This window comes from Neovison vison, chromosome 7 (genome assembly GCF_020171115.1).
Source record: "Neovison vison isolate M4711 chromosome 7, ASM_NN_V1, whole genome shotgun sequence".
Taxonomy (NCBI): Eukaryota; Metazoa; Chordata; class Mammalia; order Carnivora; family Mustelidae; genus Neogale; species Neogale vison.
In genome coordinates, this window is record NC_058097.1 from 40,505,597 (window position 1) to 40,521,539 (window position 15,943).

Genomic DNA, 15,943 nt, shown 5'->3' on the forward strand with positions numbered 1-15,943 from the left:
AAGGGGCAGAGAGAGAGAGAGGGAGAAGCAGATGCCCTGCTGAGCTGGGAGCCTAGTGCTGGGCTGGATCCCTGATCACTGGCTTCCCAGGTTCATGACCTGAGCTGTAGGCAGATACTTAACCAACTGAGCCCCCCAGGTGCCCCTTTCCCTTTTTGAACTATAGTCATTTTAATGTACAGAAAGTGGTATTTTACTGTGCTTTTGATAATTTTAGTGTTTTCTTTTTTAAGTAGGCTCCAACGCAGGGCCCGAACTCAAAACCTGGAGATCAAGAGCTGAGCCGAGATCAAGAGTCAGATGCTTAACGGGCCGAGTACCCCAGGTGCTCCTGATATTTTTAGTATCTTAAATTCAAATAAACCGTTTAACTCCCTCTCTTTAAAACTTTTTTTTTTTTTTTGCTCTTACCTCTTTTCCTGTCTTCCTGTCATCCTGTTCCAAAAGTTGTACCATTCAGAAATCCCTCAGACGTTGGTTTTCACGCTACTTTCTACCGAAATGGCTGAGTTCTCAAAATGCCATTTGAGAAACATGGATTCTAATGTATATGGGAGCGAAATAGCCATTTAGGAGACACTAACCTGTGAGGCTTCCCTGGGGTCCCCGAAAGGGGTCTTGGAAAGGGCAAGGTTCTGTTGAAGGAGAGTTTGGCTCAAAATGCAGACCCAACTGTCTTCTCATCACTTGAGTGAGTAGCTGGCCTGGGGGTTTGAGTGCTTCTCCCCAAGGGGGGCCTGAAGCCTGGGGGGTCAGTCAGTATGTCCACATGCTGGAGAGGCAGATGCCCTGCTGAGCTGGGAGCCTAGTGCTGGGCTGGATCCCTGACCACTGACTTCCTGATCACAGGGCTGAGCACAGCTCTCCAAATGCTCTCTGCTCTGCCTTCTGGCTGTCCTCCCGGCAAAACGAGGGAAGAGTAGAAATTCGCTCTGGGGAGAGTGGAGATGTCCTAAGGCCAGGATGAGCTGGGGGCAGGAGGGGTTGCTTGGAGAGGATGATGGACAGAGCTAGTCCCACAGGATCATGAAGCTCTGGTTAAGAACTTTGAGGTCTTTTCTGGAGTATTTTCCACAGGGGACATGATCCATTTTGCACGTTGAAAATGTGAGGTGCTGATTAGGATGCAGGGGAGCTTGTAGGAGGCTTCTGCAGAGATCAACAAGAGAGGAAATAGATGATGGCTGGGGCCAGGAAGGTGCCACGGTGATGGAGAGAAGGGTCAGATTTGAGATACATGGTAGGGATTAGCCATCCAGACTTAGTGATGGATTGGTGTTGGGAGATTGGGGTAGGGATTATCGACTCGTAAATGATGTGACCATGAATGGAGTGGGGCCCAAGGGGAAGGTGTAGACTGCAGAGTGAGAAGTATCTAGTCTACAGTGAAGTTTGGACAAGAAAGGGTTTGCCCTTCCGGAAGATAGCTGCTTTGGCTTTACTTGCCGAAGTCACGTTTAGCCATTGATCCCCAAGTAAATTCTAACTATTTGAAATCAAGAAAGACAATGACCATCCACCTTGGCAACCAGTTGGATAAGAGCGGGCTTGAACTTGAGTCTTCCTGCAGGTAAATCAGGGAGGAAGATACGGGGAGCTCTCTAGCTCCTCCCTGGCTACCTCCCTGTCCTGCAGGGGTCTTGGGGCACGTGAGTATTGGCAATGATCCCGTTGCTCTGGATGGAGGTTTATGTGGGACAACTCCATGCCCCTTCCCTCTCCTCACTCCTGGAGCAGATCAGCTGAAGGCCTCAGTGGCCCACAGTCCGTGTCTCATGAAATACACATGAGTGTCATGAAATACACGCAGCTTTGCTTCCTCCTATCTCCGAAGACCAGTTTCCTGCCAGGAGGACCCTGAGCTTCTGCCTCGGCCCTTCCACCCTGTGCCTCCCTTATCTGCCCCAGCGGTGTGCAACTTCTTGGGGCTATTACTGACATCACTCTCTTTCCAGCACTGAATTCTCACCTAGTTGGAAGAGTCTGGGTTGTGATAGACTGAAAACTTGTGGTTATGACTGATGCTGGAGCGGAGGGTACATGTTTGTTAAAAAGTTGCACTTTTTCCAGTCCTGCAGCAGAGACTGGGCCGCCAGGAACCATTCCAGAGGTGGCTGTTTCGGTTGGGGATGAGGACTAGAACGGGGCTACACTGGGGAACCTGAGCGAGGCCTCTGCCTAGGTTGGCAGCCTCTAGAGGGTACTAAACTGGAAATGGGGCATCAGGTGTTTCAGATCTGCATATGAGCAAGGAGTAGTTTTCTGCCAAAGAACTCATGAATCAAGACAAACCATATTTTTTAAAAGTTATTTTTAAAAAAATATATGCAAAAAATCCACAGTGAGCAAAATATCAAAAGTTTAAGGTCAGGTAAGTGGTGCTTGGTTGTTTTATGGTCTTGCACTATTGTGCCACGGACACTTGCTTCTAACCAGCCCAAAGTTCCCAGCAGCTAGCTGGGCTGTCCCCTGCCGCGTGGGCTTAGGAGGGTTGACAATGGGGTGTGGACAAATTGGGCAACTTTGTGATTGTAGAGGTTTTATTGATCTTTCCACTCAGTTCAGAATATGAGAGGTTATTCTGATAAATGTATACAGGGGTTTACATTTTTCTTTTTTTACCTCGGGCTCCAGTAGGACTCCCCGTGGCCTCAGTGTTCAACATAGATCCCTCTCATGGCTTGGAAAGCATGCATCTAGAAAGCATCCTCAAATAGAAACAAAATTTCAGACCCTCCCTGCCAGCTCTGCAATTCTGTTGAACATTTTTGCCACGCATAAATGCCCATTACTTGAGCAGTCAGCAGTCTCGGGAAATTCTGAAACCAAATTATGGTAGGCTCGCGCTCTTTACCATAAATGAGTCATTTATCTTGTTATTTGATTCTTCAATCATTTGCTACATCTCTCAAGAAGTCGGCTTTTGAAAAATCACCAAAGAAGTTAGAAGAGAGAGAACACACACCACCCACCCAGAAAAACTAAAAGGTATTTTCCCTCCCCGCCCCCCCTTTTTTGAAAATAAAATCCAGTTGGCCTGCACAGTAAAAATGAGTTAGCAAGTTACACGGTCTACAACTTTCACTAATACAATATCAGTTCCTCTTTACCTTCTCTCGGAAGAAGATACTAGGGAACCGAGTGGTGGTAACTGAAGAGGGGGTCCTGCCTCAGCTCGGGGCAGGCATGGGGGCTCATGCCAAGCCACCAGGCCAGGACCTCTGATCTCACGTTCGTCTCAAGAAAGGAGGGCTGACCCTGTTTGGCTCCTGTCTCTGTCCCAGGTTTCTGCCTCTTCGGGACCAGCCCCTTGTCCTGAAAAGCGAGCCTCCTTCCCATTCCCCGGGGCCTGATGGGGTGATTAGGTGGGCTCAGGGTCCCCAAAGGGGTGAATTTCCATAGGCCTAACGTGTTCCCCAGGATCTCTTCACAAGCTTTGCTCTGCACAGAAGGATGCATTTCAGGGATGTGCCAGGGGCCCCCGGGCTAGAACAGGGACACCTCACGGGGCAGGCAGCCCTGAGCGCTGCGCCACCTCGCGCGGTCCTGCCCTGGGGTCTCCTAAGCAGCCGCCTTCTACCAGTCCTCTCCCCCTTCCACTCTCTTCCCCTCCCGGGCACGGCGGCCCCGCGGGCTCCGGGAGGGACCAGTTCGTGGGCCCGGGAGCAGACCCGGCCGGAGCTGACAGGGGCCTGGCTCCAGGGCGGAGGACAGCTGGAGGCGCCGACCGGCCGGGGCGGCAGCGCGGAGCTGTCCAGCACCCAGGCGGGGCGCGCGCCCCCGGCCCGCCCCGCCGCCTCCCCCGCCCGGCCAGCGCCACTGCGGCTCGGCGGGCGCGTCACGTGGCTGGCGCGGCGCGGCCTCCTGGCTCCCGGCGGGCGCGAGGACCCACAGACCCACGGACGCACCAGCGACGGCACCCGGCCGTGTGGGCCGGGGGGCGCCGGGGCCGGGCGGGCTGCGCGCCGCGGGGCATGGGCGCGCCGGGGGCCCCCGGGCACAGGCCGGCGGCGGCGAGGCGCCCGGGGCGCGGGGGCAGCGGCGGGCGGGGGTCCTCCCTGGCGGCCGCCGCTGAGCCCCCGCGGGGCCGGTGACGCCGCGGCCGATGTGGCCCCGCGCGCGCTGCGGGCCTGCACCGCCGCCTCACAAAGACGCTGCCGGAGCCGCCGCCCGCACCGGGCCGGCGGCCGCCGCGGGAGCCCGAGCCGGAGCCCGAGCCCGAGCCGGAGCCGCAGCCGCTGCCGCAGCCGGGGAGGCAGGAGGCGGCGCCCGCGGGCGGCCGGCCCCGGCATGGAGAAGCGGGCGGCCGCGGGGCCGGAGGGGGCGCCGGGCGCCCGGGCTCAGCTCGCTGTCGTCTGTCTGGGTGAGTGGGCCGCGCAGGCCGGGCGGGTCCGGCCCCAGCCTCCGAGCTCCGCGCCGCGCGCGGGACGGCCCCCGGCCTGCCCCGCTCTGCTCCCCCGGGCTCGGGCCGGGGCTTCCCGGAGCCGGCCCTGCGCGAGAGGGCGGCCCCCCGCCTCCCCCCCCCCCCCGGCCTGCCGCGCTCTCCCGCCTGGGAGGCGACTCCGGCAGCCTAACCCCAGCTCCCGCCCGGCTCGGAACAGTGCGTGGAGCCCGGGGCAGCGGGACGCGGGACGCGGGACGGCCGGGCGGTGCGGGCGGCGAGGCGGTGCGGGCGGCCCGGGCGGGCAGGCGGTGGCTTTCCGCCGGGCCTGGCGGGGTTGGGGCCTCCGGAGCTGCGGACAAAGGCGAGGCGGGCGGGTCTGCGGCCGGCTGTCCCCTGAAGAAGGAACTGTTTCCTGCTGGGACTTGGGGTGGGGGCGGGTGCCAGCGGGAGCCGCGGTCAGGATGCCGGGGCCGGAGGTTGCTGCGAGAGTGACTCCTGTCTTCCCTTTGTGTCTCTTAGACCCAGCGGGGCAGGCCTGTTCAGCCCAGTGGGGTGTGTTTGGAGAGGGCGCTGGGACCTGTCCAGGCCTGGCATCTGGGTGGGAGGGATGCCTGCCCTGTCCAGGAGTTTTTCTGTCGACCTTTCCACGGCCCTGTTTGGGGGAGAGGGGAAGAAAGGAGTTAAATCCTCAACCCACATGGCTCCTTTATTTACCATGATGAAGGAGGGAGGCCATTAGCCCGAGCTTGGGGTCATTAGGGGACACCCTACTGTGACACTAGTGAAGATTCTGTAAGCCCAATAGGTTTGCTCCAAGCAACTGAAAGGACACAGTGAAAAAGAAACCTGCCCGTTTTTAGCTACACCCTCTTCTTGGGTGCAGAATCAGGGAGCTCTGAGTCCTGTGAAAGGCCCCTTGGTTCAGGTGTGGAAAAGTCTAGTGATGGATGGGACCCCCCACCCCCAGTGAAGTGCCCACTGCCAGTCTGTTAGTGGTCATGTGCTCTGGCTCTGAGCTGCTGGGTGCTGGGCTTCTCAGGTGAGCAGGGCAGGAGGATAGGCCCGTTGGCTTTCCAGATGTGGGCATCTGCCCCTGCATCTTCACCAGGTGGGGGCTGACCCTGCAGAGATGCTCTCTTGGCATCCTTGGCATCCTTGATGTTGGGGGAAGGGGGCACCCTGAACCCTGGGAAGTTGAGTTTGCCTGTATCCTTGTCCTGGTCCTGTAAACCACTGCAGGAAAGCCATAGATGAAAGCAAAGGACAAAAGCACATGGAGGTGGATACTTGAGGGGGTGGGTGGCAGGGAAGTTCTCTGCCCCTCTTCTCAAGGTCAGCATGGCATAGTGAGGGGGACCTTGAATCCTGCTATTTGTGCATCCCTGTAAAATGGGGGTAATCAGAAGTGCTTCCTCCCTCCCTGGCTTGCTGGTTGACCAGATGGCTGGCAAGGCCCCTCAGAGGGATTCCTCCAAGAGGTCAGGGCCGCCTTGAAGGCAGAGCCCTTACCCAGGCTGAACCAGAGTGGCCCACACATGAGTTTCCAAGCTGGAGAGGGGAGACAGAAACACATCCTTTCCCACACAAGTCAGAATCGGCAGCCAGGGAGGGCAGCAGGAGTGGTCTGCTGGAGCCAGGCTTGTGCCTTGGCTCTCTTTGGGACCCTCGAGGGTCCTCCCCTCTGCCCATTGCAGCAGGATCGGGTGGGAGTGGAAGTCTCTGGCAGCACTTTGGGCCCGGCCCTGTGAGATGAAGAGAGGCAGCCCAGAGTCTGGCTTTGCCCATCTAGGGCTGCTGTTGGCCCACGGCAGGTATCTGGGCCCCAAGCGCCACTGCCCCCCACCACTGACACCTCCTTATGTCTCCCACAGTAAACATCGTTCTCACCGGGCGACTCAGCAGCGCAGTTCCTGCCTTAGGTGAGTCAGATGCTTCTCCTTCTTCCCTGCCCTTCTGGTTTTAGTGACCTCTGAGGACGGGCCTTCAGGGCCCTTCCACCCCTGCAGTCAGCTGGCCCCTTCCAGCCTCAACACTTGTGCATTTTTCCTGCATCACGAAGGAGTCATTTGGCCTTGGGCAAGTTTACACCTCCCTGAGTCTCAGTTTCCTCTTCTGTAGAATGGGTGCAATAATGAGACCTACCTCAAAGCCTGGTTATTAGGGTCAAATGGGCACACAAAGCAAGGTGTTCAGCATGGCCATGACACATGGTGGCTTAATGGCACTAGCAAACTGTCACGGGTCTAGTGTAATTGATACCTTGTGCTTCCTGTAGGCTGTGGGGTGCCCCGAGGCCACGAGGCACCATGAGATGCTGGCCTGTTTTAAAGTTATACCTGGAACTCAGCTTATCAAGGTATGGCTGAGCAATGACACAGAGAAGCCAATGCCATTGACAGAAGAATTTGATTTTTATGTATCTTGAGAGGAAGGGACACAGGGAGAACGCCAGGTCAGGCAGATGCAGGAGTCGGGGGAAGGCCCAGGCCAGAGCCTTTCTTGGAGTTTCCGTGGGAAAGGCAAGGCAGGGCTGGCGAAACAGCTCAGGACTGGCTAGTTTGAAGAATTCTGGCTGGCTTGAGGCTACAGGAGTGGTCTCCGGTTGCCTGGTACCTGGCCCTGGGATCACCTAGGGCAGGGGAAACACCAGCTTGGTATGCAAATGAGGAAAGAAGGTGGCTCAGCCTGGGTTCAGCTGGTCTGTCTGAGTAAGACCAGTCCCCAGGCAAGCTGGTGTGCCGGACAGAGATTCACACTTTGGCTGGTGTTTGGGCCCTGGGGTTAGTGGTGGCCCATAGGATCTAAGAAACACGGGCCAAACTCCACCCATTCCCACTGCCTGTCACAGCGGGTCCAACCATCCGTAGACCATCTTTGCATTCGGGCCCTGTGCCAGGCGCCTCGAAGACTGTTAGGAATGGGACGGGTGACTGAGCCCATCCAAGGGGGTTTGCTCTTTGCTGAGGGGACTGCCATGGGGAAGCCCTGGCCTCGTGGCCCTTGGGGCCACCAGGAGACGTCTGAAAAGGGCCTTAGGGAGCTGGGGAGAATGTGCAGTCTCTGGTGTGGGAGGCCTGCGACTTGTTTGCTGGTGCCGCCTGGTGGGCTGGAAGCACCCGGGCTTTCTCATTCCACTCAGGACCTTGCAGCCCACAGCCACTGTGGCTGGCTCAGGGAGACGGATCTCTGTGGGCCGTGGTCTCTGGGATGGGGAGGCCCGGGGTCCACAGAAGCTGCTTTTGCAGGCCCATCTCTCACTTTCAGCTCCTCCGGCTCCCTCTTGATTTCCCCTGCGCCTCGGCTCCTGCTCCCAGCAGTCTGGCCTCCTCTGCTGACGCAGCTGGCCCAGGGCCCTGACTTGCTCAGCGCCAAGATAGCCTCAGCGCCACCTGGTGTCCTGGCTCCCGCAGTGAACTGCCCAGTCTCCCCGTCCCAATTTCCAGGAGGAGATGGACTGGGGTCAGGGGTCTGTGGCCTTGGTAGAGAGTGGGAGGGTAGGGACCTGGCAGGGTTGGGGGGCGGGGTCAGGTCTTACAGATGTGAGCCCCAGGAAAGCCCTCCTGCTGGGGTGGGAGGTGGCCACGTGGCCTTGAGATGTCTGCCATGTGCCTGTACCCCGGGTTTAGAAAGTAATGTTCTGGGGACAAGCTTTGCTCATAGAGTCAGGGAGAGAAAGACAGTCAGGGAGAGAAAGATAGCATTCAGGTCTGCACGTTCGGTAGGTCTTAGCCAGCACTGGTGGTATTCTTAGCAAGGCCCACGTTGCCCAACTTTTGGGACCGCCATTCATGCCGGCATGCCCATGCCATGCGTGGCATCGCCGAGGCCTCAGCTGCGTGCACGGCCTGCATGGCCACGGGCAGTGGTCAGGGGCCCTAGCTCTCCCAGAGTTTGGCTCTGTGCCTCTAGCATTGCTCGGAGCAGTGGACACCAGCTGCTGGCTGCCCGAGCTGCTCGCTCAGACACTCCCGAGGGCCCCGGGTGGACCGCCTGGAGATCTCACCAGGTCTGCCTCCCAGCGCCGGTCCTGCCCCAGGTGCACTGGGTTGGGGGCTCCCAGCTCCCGGCCGTGTAGTTACGGCAGGCAGGTTGTCTAGAGCATGGATTGCCTCCGGAAAGCGGATCTGCAGGTTGTGCCCCGTCAGGCCTTGCTCATGCTGCCTCGGGAGTATTTCCTGACTCTCGGGAAAGAAGGGTGCTTGCTGGTCTGAAAGTGCTTGGTCATCCCTTCCCCCTCGAGCAGCCCACCTTGACCGGAGGGCCGAGTCGTCTTCTTCTGGAGTAACACAGGTCACCGGCAGTTAGAGCCCCCAAACACCCCCAAATCCTGTCCTGCAAACACACAGCCCTCCCAGCATCCTTCACTGCCCACCCAGCATCACACACCCCGTCAGAGCCGCACCTCCGCAGGGCGGACCCCCACTGCCCCAGGCACATGAGTGTCTGCCTGGAGACTGCCCCTTTTCTCGAATTTCCCAACCAGAAAAGCAGCAGCACCCACGGACTCCGTTTTACTGCTGGGACAAGCTGAGGCCTGGGGTGGAACAGAGTGCTCGGCTGTGTGGGCCCTGGGGGTGCATTCGTGATGCCTTTCCCTCACCTGTGCCTGGATTCTGGGCTGGGAGCGAGGCTGCCATCATGGAGGGTGAGCTGGTGACCGCCTCCAGGCTCAAGGCCAAGCGGGCGTCCAGTCAGGAGGCCCTGACCAGAGCTCCCAGCACCCCACAGGGACTCTGTTCTTTCTCCTGCTGCACGTGCACTCCACATGGTCCAGGCTGATGACAGCAGAAATCATGATCTCTCACTGTCTCCTATGTACGAATTTCTGGGGCAGCCCTGGGGGTGACTCAGGAGGAGGCTGTTTGGAGGGACATGTTGTCAGGGGCTTTGCTGAGCGGCAGAGCTGGGCTGACAGCTTCTAGTCGTCTGCTCCTGACGTGACTGCTGGTCCAAGAGACTGGAAAGTAGGACCAGACATAGGTCTAGAAGCCTGTTCTGGTTGGGGCAGGTGATGCCTATAGGCTTCGTGGGTGAGGAAACTGGACTTTCTCTTTGTGTCTGAGGAAGGCTTCCCATCCAGGGTACGAGTGATGAGGCCCTGCTTTGCCCCCGGCCCTGTCCTAGGGGCTGAGAGGACAGGGCAGCAAAGGGTGCTCCCTGCCTTGGCTGATTGAGTCTCCTGACTTCGGGTTTACCGTGTGGATTTGATGTTGGGGGAAGAGACACCCTGGCTGTGCCAGGCTCCCCCTGCCCATGAACCTTTTGCCCAGCACCATCTAGGAGAAGAAGCCTCTTCTGGCTTTTGTAACCTCACACCTCCCAGGTCCCCAGGCAGCACCCAGGGTCTCTGTGAGGTCCACAAAACCGATGGCCTCACGTGTCAGAGGGAAAGGGCTCTAGTCCTTCTCCTCCTGCGTGCTCTTACTGCTCCTGTTTGACGGGGGAGAGATCTGCGGGTCGGGGAGGCCGGCCCTCCAGGCCACGGGTGAGTGCCAAGCAGGAAGTCTGGCCGGTGCCTTGCTGATCAGGGACTCTCGGAGCTCTGATGGCAACCCACAGGTGGCCAGCCTTGCTTTAGGGTCAAGTATGGGTGTTTTCCCTTCTAATCCTTTGATGCTTTCATGAGCTGTTGGTGGGGGCTTCTGCTTCCCTGTTAGTCACAGTGTTGGGTCACCTGGACTTCCATCGTCACCGTCCTCCTAAGAGGACAGGAGGCAGCTGAGGATTTCTCCTCCCCGGTCTCCTTTCTGCAGCCATGCCAGCTGGGGTCCCAAAGAGTCTTGTTGAGAGCCAACAGAGAGACTCCAGCTTGCAGGGCAACAGTGGAAGGGGCCAGGCAGTGGGACAGTGAAGATGTAGTATCACCGGCCTCAGTTTCTCCATCTGTATAATGGACCCTGCCTTTACCACAGGCTTTTGTGCAGATCAGACGAGATGGTGTGGTGAAGGGCTGTAGGGGCTGGAAGGGTCTGGTCAAGTGCAGAGGCCTTGCCTTGTCCTGGGAATGCCAGGCCATACCAGCATAGGCTCTGGAGTCTTCTGGCTGGGCTGGCTCCCCAGGCAGCAGAGGCATGAGTAATGAAGTGGGTAAAGTGAGGCCCACAGGGCTGGGCTTGGTGGCATTCCTTGATTGCGCTGGCTGGGATGCTAGCCTGCGTGGGTCGCTGATGCAGCAGATGGTCCACACTTCATAAATGCACTGGTTCAAGGCCAGTAGTGAGAGGCTGATCCCACCAGGGGACCGCGGGAGCTCCTGACTGTCACTGCTGTGTGGCCATGGGCAGGACCTTACCCTCGCTGAGCCTGTTTCCTTGTCTGGTTATAACATCGACGTCCAGTGGCTTCCCACTGATGCATGTCCAGCCCCAACTGGACATTAGCTCTGTGCAGGCCTGACTTAAGATCTTTAGTTCCCCCCCCCCCCCGGAGGTCAGCATGTCAGCAATTCCTGCAGCCTCCATGGAGGGGGGCTTTTGATTCTCTTACTCAGCATGCCTCACACTTGTTCTGCCGCTTAGTAGGTACTCAGTCAATCCGTGCTAGGGGAGCAAAGCCCCTCCCCTCCCAGGGCTGAGGCCTGGATTTGTCCTGGTGGGGGCAGGCAGGGAACCACAGCAGACTGCTCACGCAGGCCCGACAGGCCCAGGGGTGCAGAGTTCTCCACCGAGCTGAGGCCAGGAGGCTGCATCTTGGAGGGGCCAAGGGGGCTGGGGGATAGGACCTACCCTCCGATGCACAGGTCGGGGCTTGGGCCCAAGGCTGCCTTGAGCCCTTGTGGGTCCTCAGCCCCCCATACACACTTCCGTGAAGTCTTACGTTTGGTCTCACCCTGGCCATGGCCACCCTTGTGTGGCTCTTGTCTTGATCCCACTCTGGGGAAGACCTGCGCTGGAGCCACGGCAGGGCTTGAGGGCAACCCCACCTCACTTCCTACCCAGAGGGGAGGCCAGCACTTCCCAGCCTCTTGTCCCCACAGCCGCCTGCAGTGGGAAGCTGGAGCAGCACACGGAGCGGCGCGGCGTCATCTACAGCCCGGCCTGGCCCCTCAACTATCCCCCGGGCACCAACTGCAGCTGGTACATCCAGGGTGACCGCGGGGACATGATCACCATCAGGTGAGGGGGCCCAGGGCGTCAGGAGGGAGCTCCGTGCACCGGCACAGGCTGAGGAAGTGTGGGTGTGAGAGCGTGCGCACGTGTGTAATGGTGCCCATGCGTGAGCGCGTGTCTGAGCAGGTGCAGAGGGCAGGTGTGTGTGTAAGTACAGGTGCATGTGGGCGTCTGCACATGCACATGTGTGAGCATGTGAGTGTGACCAACTCCCCTGGTGTCTGTGAGCCACCGTAGTGGGCCACCTCTCCTGCTGGACCTTAGTTGTATGAGCCTCTCTGAGGGGCCGTGGGGCCATGGATCCCCTCAGCCTGGCCACGGGGACTGGGGTATGGCCCAGCTGGCTCTCAGGTGGTGGAAGTGTTTTCTTCATCCTGGAGGGGGCTTGAGGCCAGGCTGGCATGGAGCCCAGAGCAGCGGTTCCCGAGGGGCCTCGGGGCAGTCTGGGCAGCAGGGGGAGCCAGGCAAGGGCCCAGGAGCTCTGGCTGCAGGGACGTGCAGAGGGGGGCTTGGGATCAGGTGGCAAGATCCAGGTTGCAGTCTGGAACCCTGGCCTGGGACAGCTGTGGGGTATCTTGTCAGGGTGCCGAAGCCCAGAGGATCCGGGTGCTCCCTGGCTCCAAAGCACAGGGGCATGATGGGCGCCGACAGGGGCTGTCTTGGTCTCTGTGCCTGTTTCCCTGTGCCCCCAGGGCCATGGCTCCCAAGCACTCTCCCTTCAAAGATTCCACCCTTACCGGCCACTTGTAGAGTTCTCCCTGGTCCTGTAGCCTCCTTGCCTCCCAGCCTGGGCTGGGGGACCCGGCCCCGGTGTTTCTCCCCAGGTGACAAGCTGTCACGCAGCGGCACCCTAGGCTAGCCCTGTGAGCATCTACTCCTTCATTGCATAGACCTGTGAGTGTGTGCTGGGTCTAGCCCTGCAGAGCCAGCATGGGAGGGATCTGGACCCTTCGAGGGAGCATGTCTGGGGAAGGCATTGCCCCTAATGGGGCTTCTGACGCCCCCTCCACTTTGGCTTTGGATGGGCTCTGAGTGTGCTGGTGGAGGACGGAGAGGGACGAGGAGAGGCCTTCACAGAGCTGCAGCGGGGCTGTCCACAGCTGTGCCGGTGCTTCTTGGAGCCACCTGGGTTGGCGGCAGGGATCCCACTGAGAGGCCCAGAGTGCGGGCCACCCTTGATGTGAGCTCAGGGCTGCAGGCTCCTTGCCTGCCCGTCCACCTTGGCGGTCCTCATTCTCCGTGGCCTGCAGCTTCCGCAACTTTGACGTGGAGGAGTCCCACCAGTGCTCCCTGGACTGGCTCATGCTGGGCCCAGCGGCCCCACCCCGCCAGGAGGCCTTCCGACTCTGCGGCTCTGCCATCCCACCTGCCTTCATCTCGGCCCGGGACCACGTCTGGATCTTCTTTCACTCTGACGCCTCCAGCTCCGGCCAGGCCCAGGGCTTCCGTCTGTCGTACATCCGAGGTGATGCTGGCAGCAGGGCAGGGCAGGACACCATGGGTGCATGGACTCCCAAAGTCCCCACAGCACCCTCTCCTGGCCCACTCCCTGCTGGGTCTCCCCCAGAAGCCCCATTCATTGGGGGACTGGGCCTCAGGGTGCCTTGAAGCCCCTGGAGCTCATGGACCCCACTTCACAGACTTGGCTAGAGTGAATGGCTCACCCCTCACCCTTGGCTCAAGTCAGGGAGGAGCCACCCTGGCGTTTGAGGGGTCTCTGCTCCTCAAGTGGGCATGGAGAGGCCCTGCAGAGGCCGGGCTGGGACAGGGGAGTCACCTGCCTGCTCCTGGCCCCGGTCCCCATTGGAGGGAGGCTCTGTTCTCCCCTGACTGTCCACCGTGCGCTCTTCACTCCACAGGGAAGCTGGGCCAGGCGTCCTGCCAGGCCGACGAGTTCCGCTGTGACAATGGCAAGTGCCTGCCGGGCCCGTGGCAGTGCAACACGGTGGACGAGTGTGGGGATGGCTCAGACGAGGGCAACTGCTCGGCGCCCGCCTCTGAGCCGCCGGGCAGCCTGTGCCCCGGGGGCACCTTCCCCTGCAGCGGGGCGCGCTCCACACGCTGCCTGCCAGCCGAACGGCGCTGCGACGGCACGCAGGACTGCGGCGACGGCTCCGACGAGGCCGGCTGCCCCGACCTGGCGTGCGGCCGGCGCCTGGGCAGCTTCTACGGCTCCTTCGCCTCCCCCGACCTGTTCGGCGCCGCTCGCGGGCCGTCGGACCTGCACTGCACGTGGCTGGTGGACACGCAGGACCCGCGGCGCGTGCTGCTGCAGCTGGAGCTGCGGCTGGGCTACGACGACTACGTGCAGGTGTACGAGGGGCTGGGCGAGCGCGGCGACCGCCTGCTGCAGACGCTGTCCTACCGCAGCAACCACCGGCCGGTGAGCCTCGAGGCCGCGCAGGGCCGCCTCACGGTGGCCTACCACGCGCGCGCCCGCAGCGCAGGCCACGGCTTCAATGCCACCTACCAGGTGAAGGGCTACTGCCTCCCGTGGGAGCAGCCGTGCGGGGGCGGCGGCGAGGGCGCCTCGGGCGACGCGGGCGAGCAGGGCTGCTTCTCCGAGCCTCAGCGCTGCGACGGCTGGTGGCACTGCGCCAGCGGCCGCGACGAGCAGGGCTGCCCCGCCTGCCCGCCGGACCAGTACCCCTGCGAGGGCGGCAGCGGCCTGTGCTACACGCCCGCCGACCGCTGCAACAACCAGAAGAGCTGCCCGGACGGCGCCGACGAGAAGAACTGCTTCTCCTGCCAGCCCGGCACCTTCCACTGCGGCACCAACCTGTGCATTTTCGAGACGTGGCGCTGCGACGGCCAGGAGGACTGCCAGGATGGCAGCGACGAACACGGCTGCCTGGCGGCCGTGCCCCGCAAGGTCATCACGGCGGCGCTCATCGGCAGCCTGGTGTGCGGCCTGCTGCTGGTCATCGCGCTGGGCTGCGCCTTCAAGCTCTACTCGCTGCGCTCGCAGGAGTACAGGTGGGCGGGCGCCGACTGCGCGGTCTGTGGGTGGGGCTTCCCCCGGGCATCGCGGGGCGGGGCTGGAGGGCGGGGCGGTGGTGCCTGCGGGGAGGTGGGTGCGGTGCGGTGCTGGCCAGCCCTGTGATGCAGCCCTCCCGCCCTCTGCTGCCGTCAGGGCATTCGAGACCCAGATGACGCGCCTGGAGGCTGAGTTTGTGCGGAGGGAGGCTCCCCCGTCCTACGGGCAGCTCATCGCCCAGGGCCTCATTCCGCCCGTGGAGGACTTCCCGGTCTACAGTGCATCCCAGGTGAGTGCCTGAGGATGAGAGCCCTGAGACTCAGGCTCCCACTTGGATCCCTGAGAACGGCCAGAAGGGGAGACCACAGGACCAGGTCGGACACCGCATGGCCCAAGGGTCAAGGGAGGCGGGAGAGGGTGCCATGGCCAGGTTGGGGAGAACGAGTTGGTCTTCTGGGGTGGCACTGACCTCTGCCCTGTCTGCCATCCACCCTGCCCTCCAGGCCTCGGTGCTACAGAACCTTCGCACGGCCATGCGGCGACAGATGCGCAGGCATGCCTCCCGCCGAGGGCCCTCCCGCCGCCGCCTTGGCCGCCTCTGGAACAGGCTCTTTCACCGACCACGGGCGCCGCGGGGACAGATCCCTCTGCTGACGGCCGCACGCACCTCACAGACGGTGCTGGGTGATGGGCTCCTCCAGCCTGCATCAGGGACCACCCCGGACCCCCCAGCACCCCTCACGGACACAGGCAGCCCCGTGGCGGCTGGGGATGGGCCTCCCGGTGCCCCAGGCCACGGGCCAGAAGTGGGATCCTCTGTGCCACCCTCCTCGGGCCTGCGGGACCCGGAGTGCAGGCTGGTGGACAAGGACAGAAAAGCCAGCAGGGACCCTTTGGTGGACAGCCCAGCTCCTGGGGACATGCTTCGGGACCCCTGCTCGGCCCAGGACCCTCACTCCCCGGCCCCCACTGCCAGCAGCATCCTAGGCCCCCATCCACCAGAGCCACTGGGTGTCTGCAGGAGTCCCCCACCGCCCTGCTCCCCAACGTTGGAGGCCAGTGACGATGAGGCCCTGCTGGTCTGCTGACCGCTGGACTTGCTGGTGACCGCCACAGCCCCGCTTTGTAACCAGGGAATACACAGTCGTTTCTACCCGGCCTCTGCGTCCTTCTTTCCTGCAGGGAGGCTGCCTGGAAGCCCAGCCACCTGCTCGATGCATTAGCAGCCCTGGACCTGGTGGGCATGGTGGGCGGGGCTCACGGGGCTGGAGCAAGGAGGCGGGTAGGGTCAGGAGCCCTGGGGCAGGCCTCCTGGGGTCTCCCTCTCCCTCCTTCTCCTCCATTCTGGGAATCTATTTCCCGGGAGCAGGAGGGCTAGGGCAGGGCTCTCTGGAGAGTTTTCTGTGGCTTCTCACTTCATTCAACCTCTGGGGTGCCAGAGCTGTGCCAGACCAAATGAGGACCGTGGGTGTA

The 15,943-nt window shown here is 61.1% G+C and overlaps 1 protein-coding gene across 2 annotated transcripts; it reads left to right on the forward strand.

The window, feature by feature from the left end:
• The first annotated feature begins 2,953 nt into the window (after window positions 1-2,953).
• LRP3 (LDL receptor related protein 3) lies at window positions 2,954-15,628 on the forward strand. Of its 2 annotated transcripts, none has more exons than XM_044256269.1 (7): window positions 2,954-2,988; window positions 6,256-6,303; window positions 11,361-11,499; window positions 12,744-12,958; window positions 13,353-14,469; window positions 14,627-14,759; window positions 14,974-15,628. In XM_044256269.1, exons 3-7 carry the CDS (start codon window positions 11,486-11,488, stop codon window positions 15,556-15,558), a joined length of 2,064 nt encoding a protein of 687 aa, XP_044112204.1. In that variant the 5' UTR covers window positions 2,954-2,988; window positions 6,256-6,303; window positions 11,361-11,485; the 3' UTR covers window positions 15,559-15,628. The 2 variants fall into 2 exon arrangements, with proteins under 2 accessions (XP_044112204.1, XP_044112203.1); XM_044256268.1 differs by lacking the exon at window positions 2,954-2,988 and adding an exon at window positions 4,291-4,363.
• Window positions 15,629-15,943: the final 315 nt, after the last annotated feature.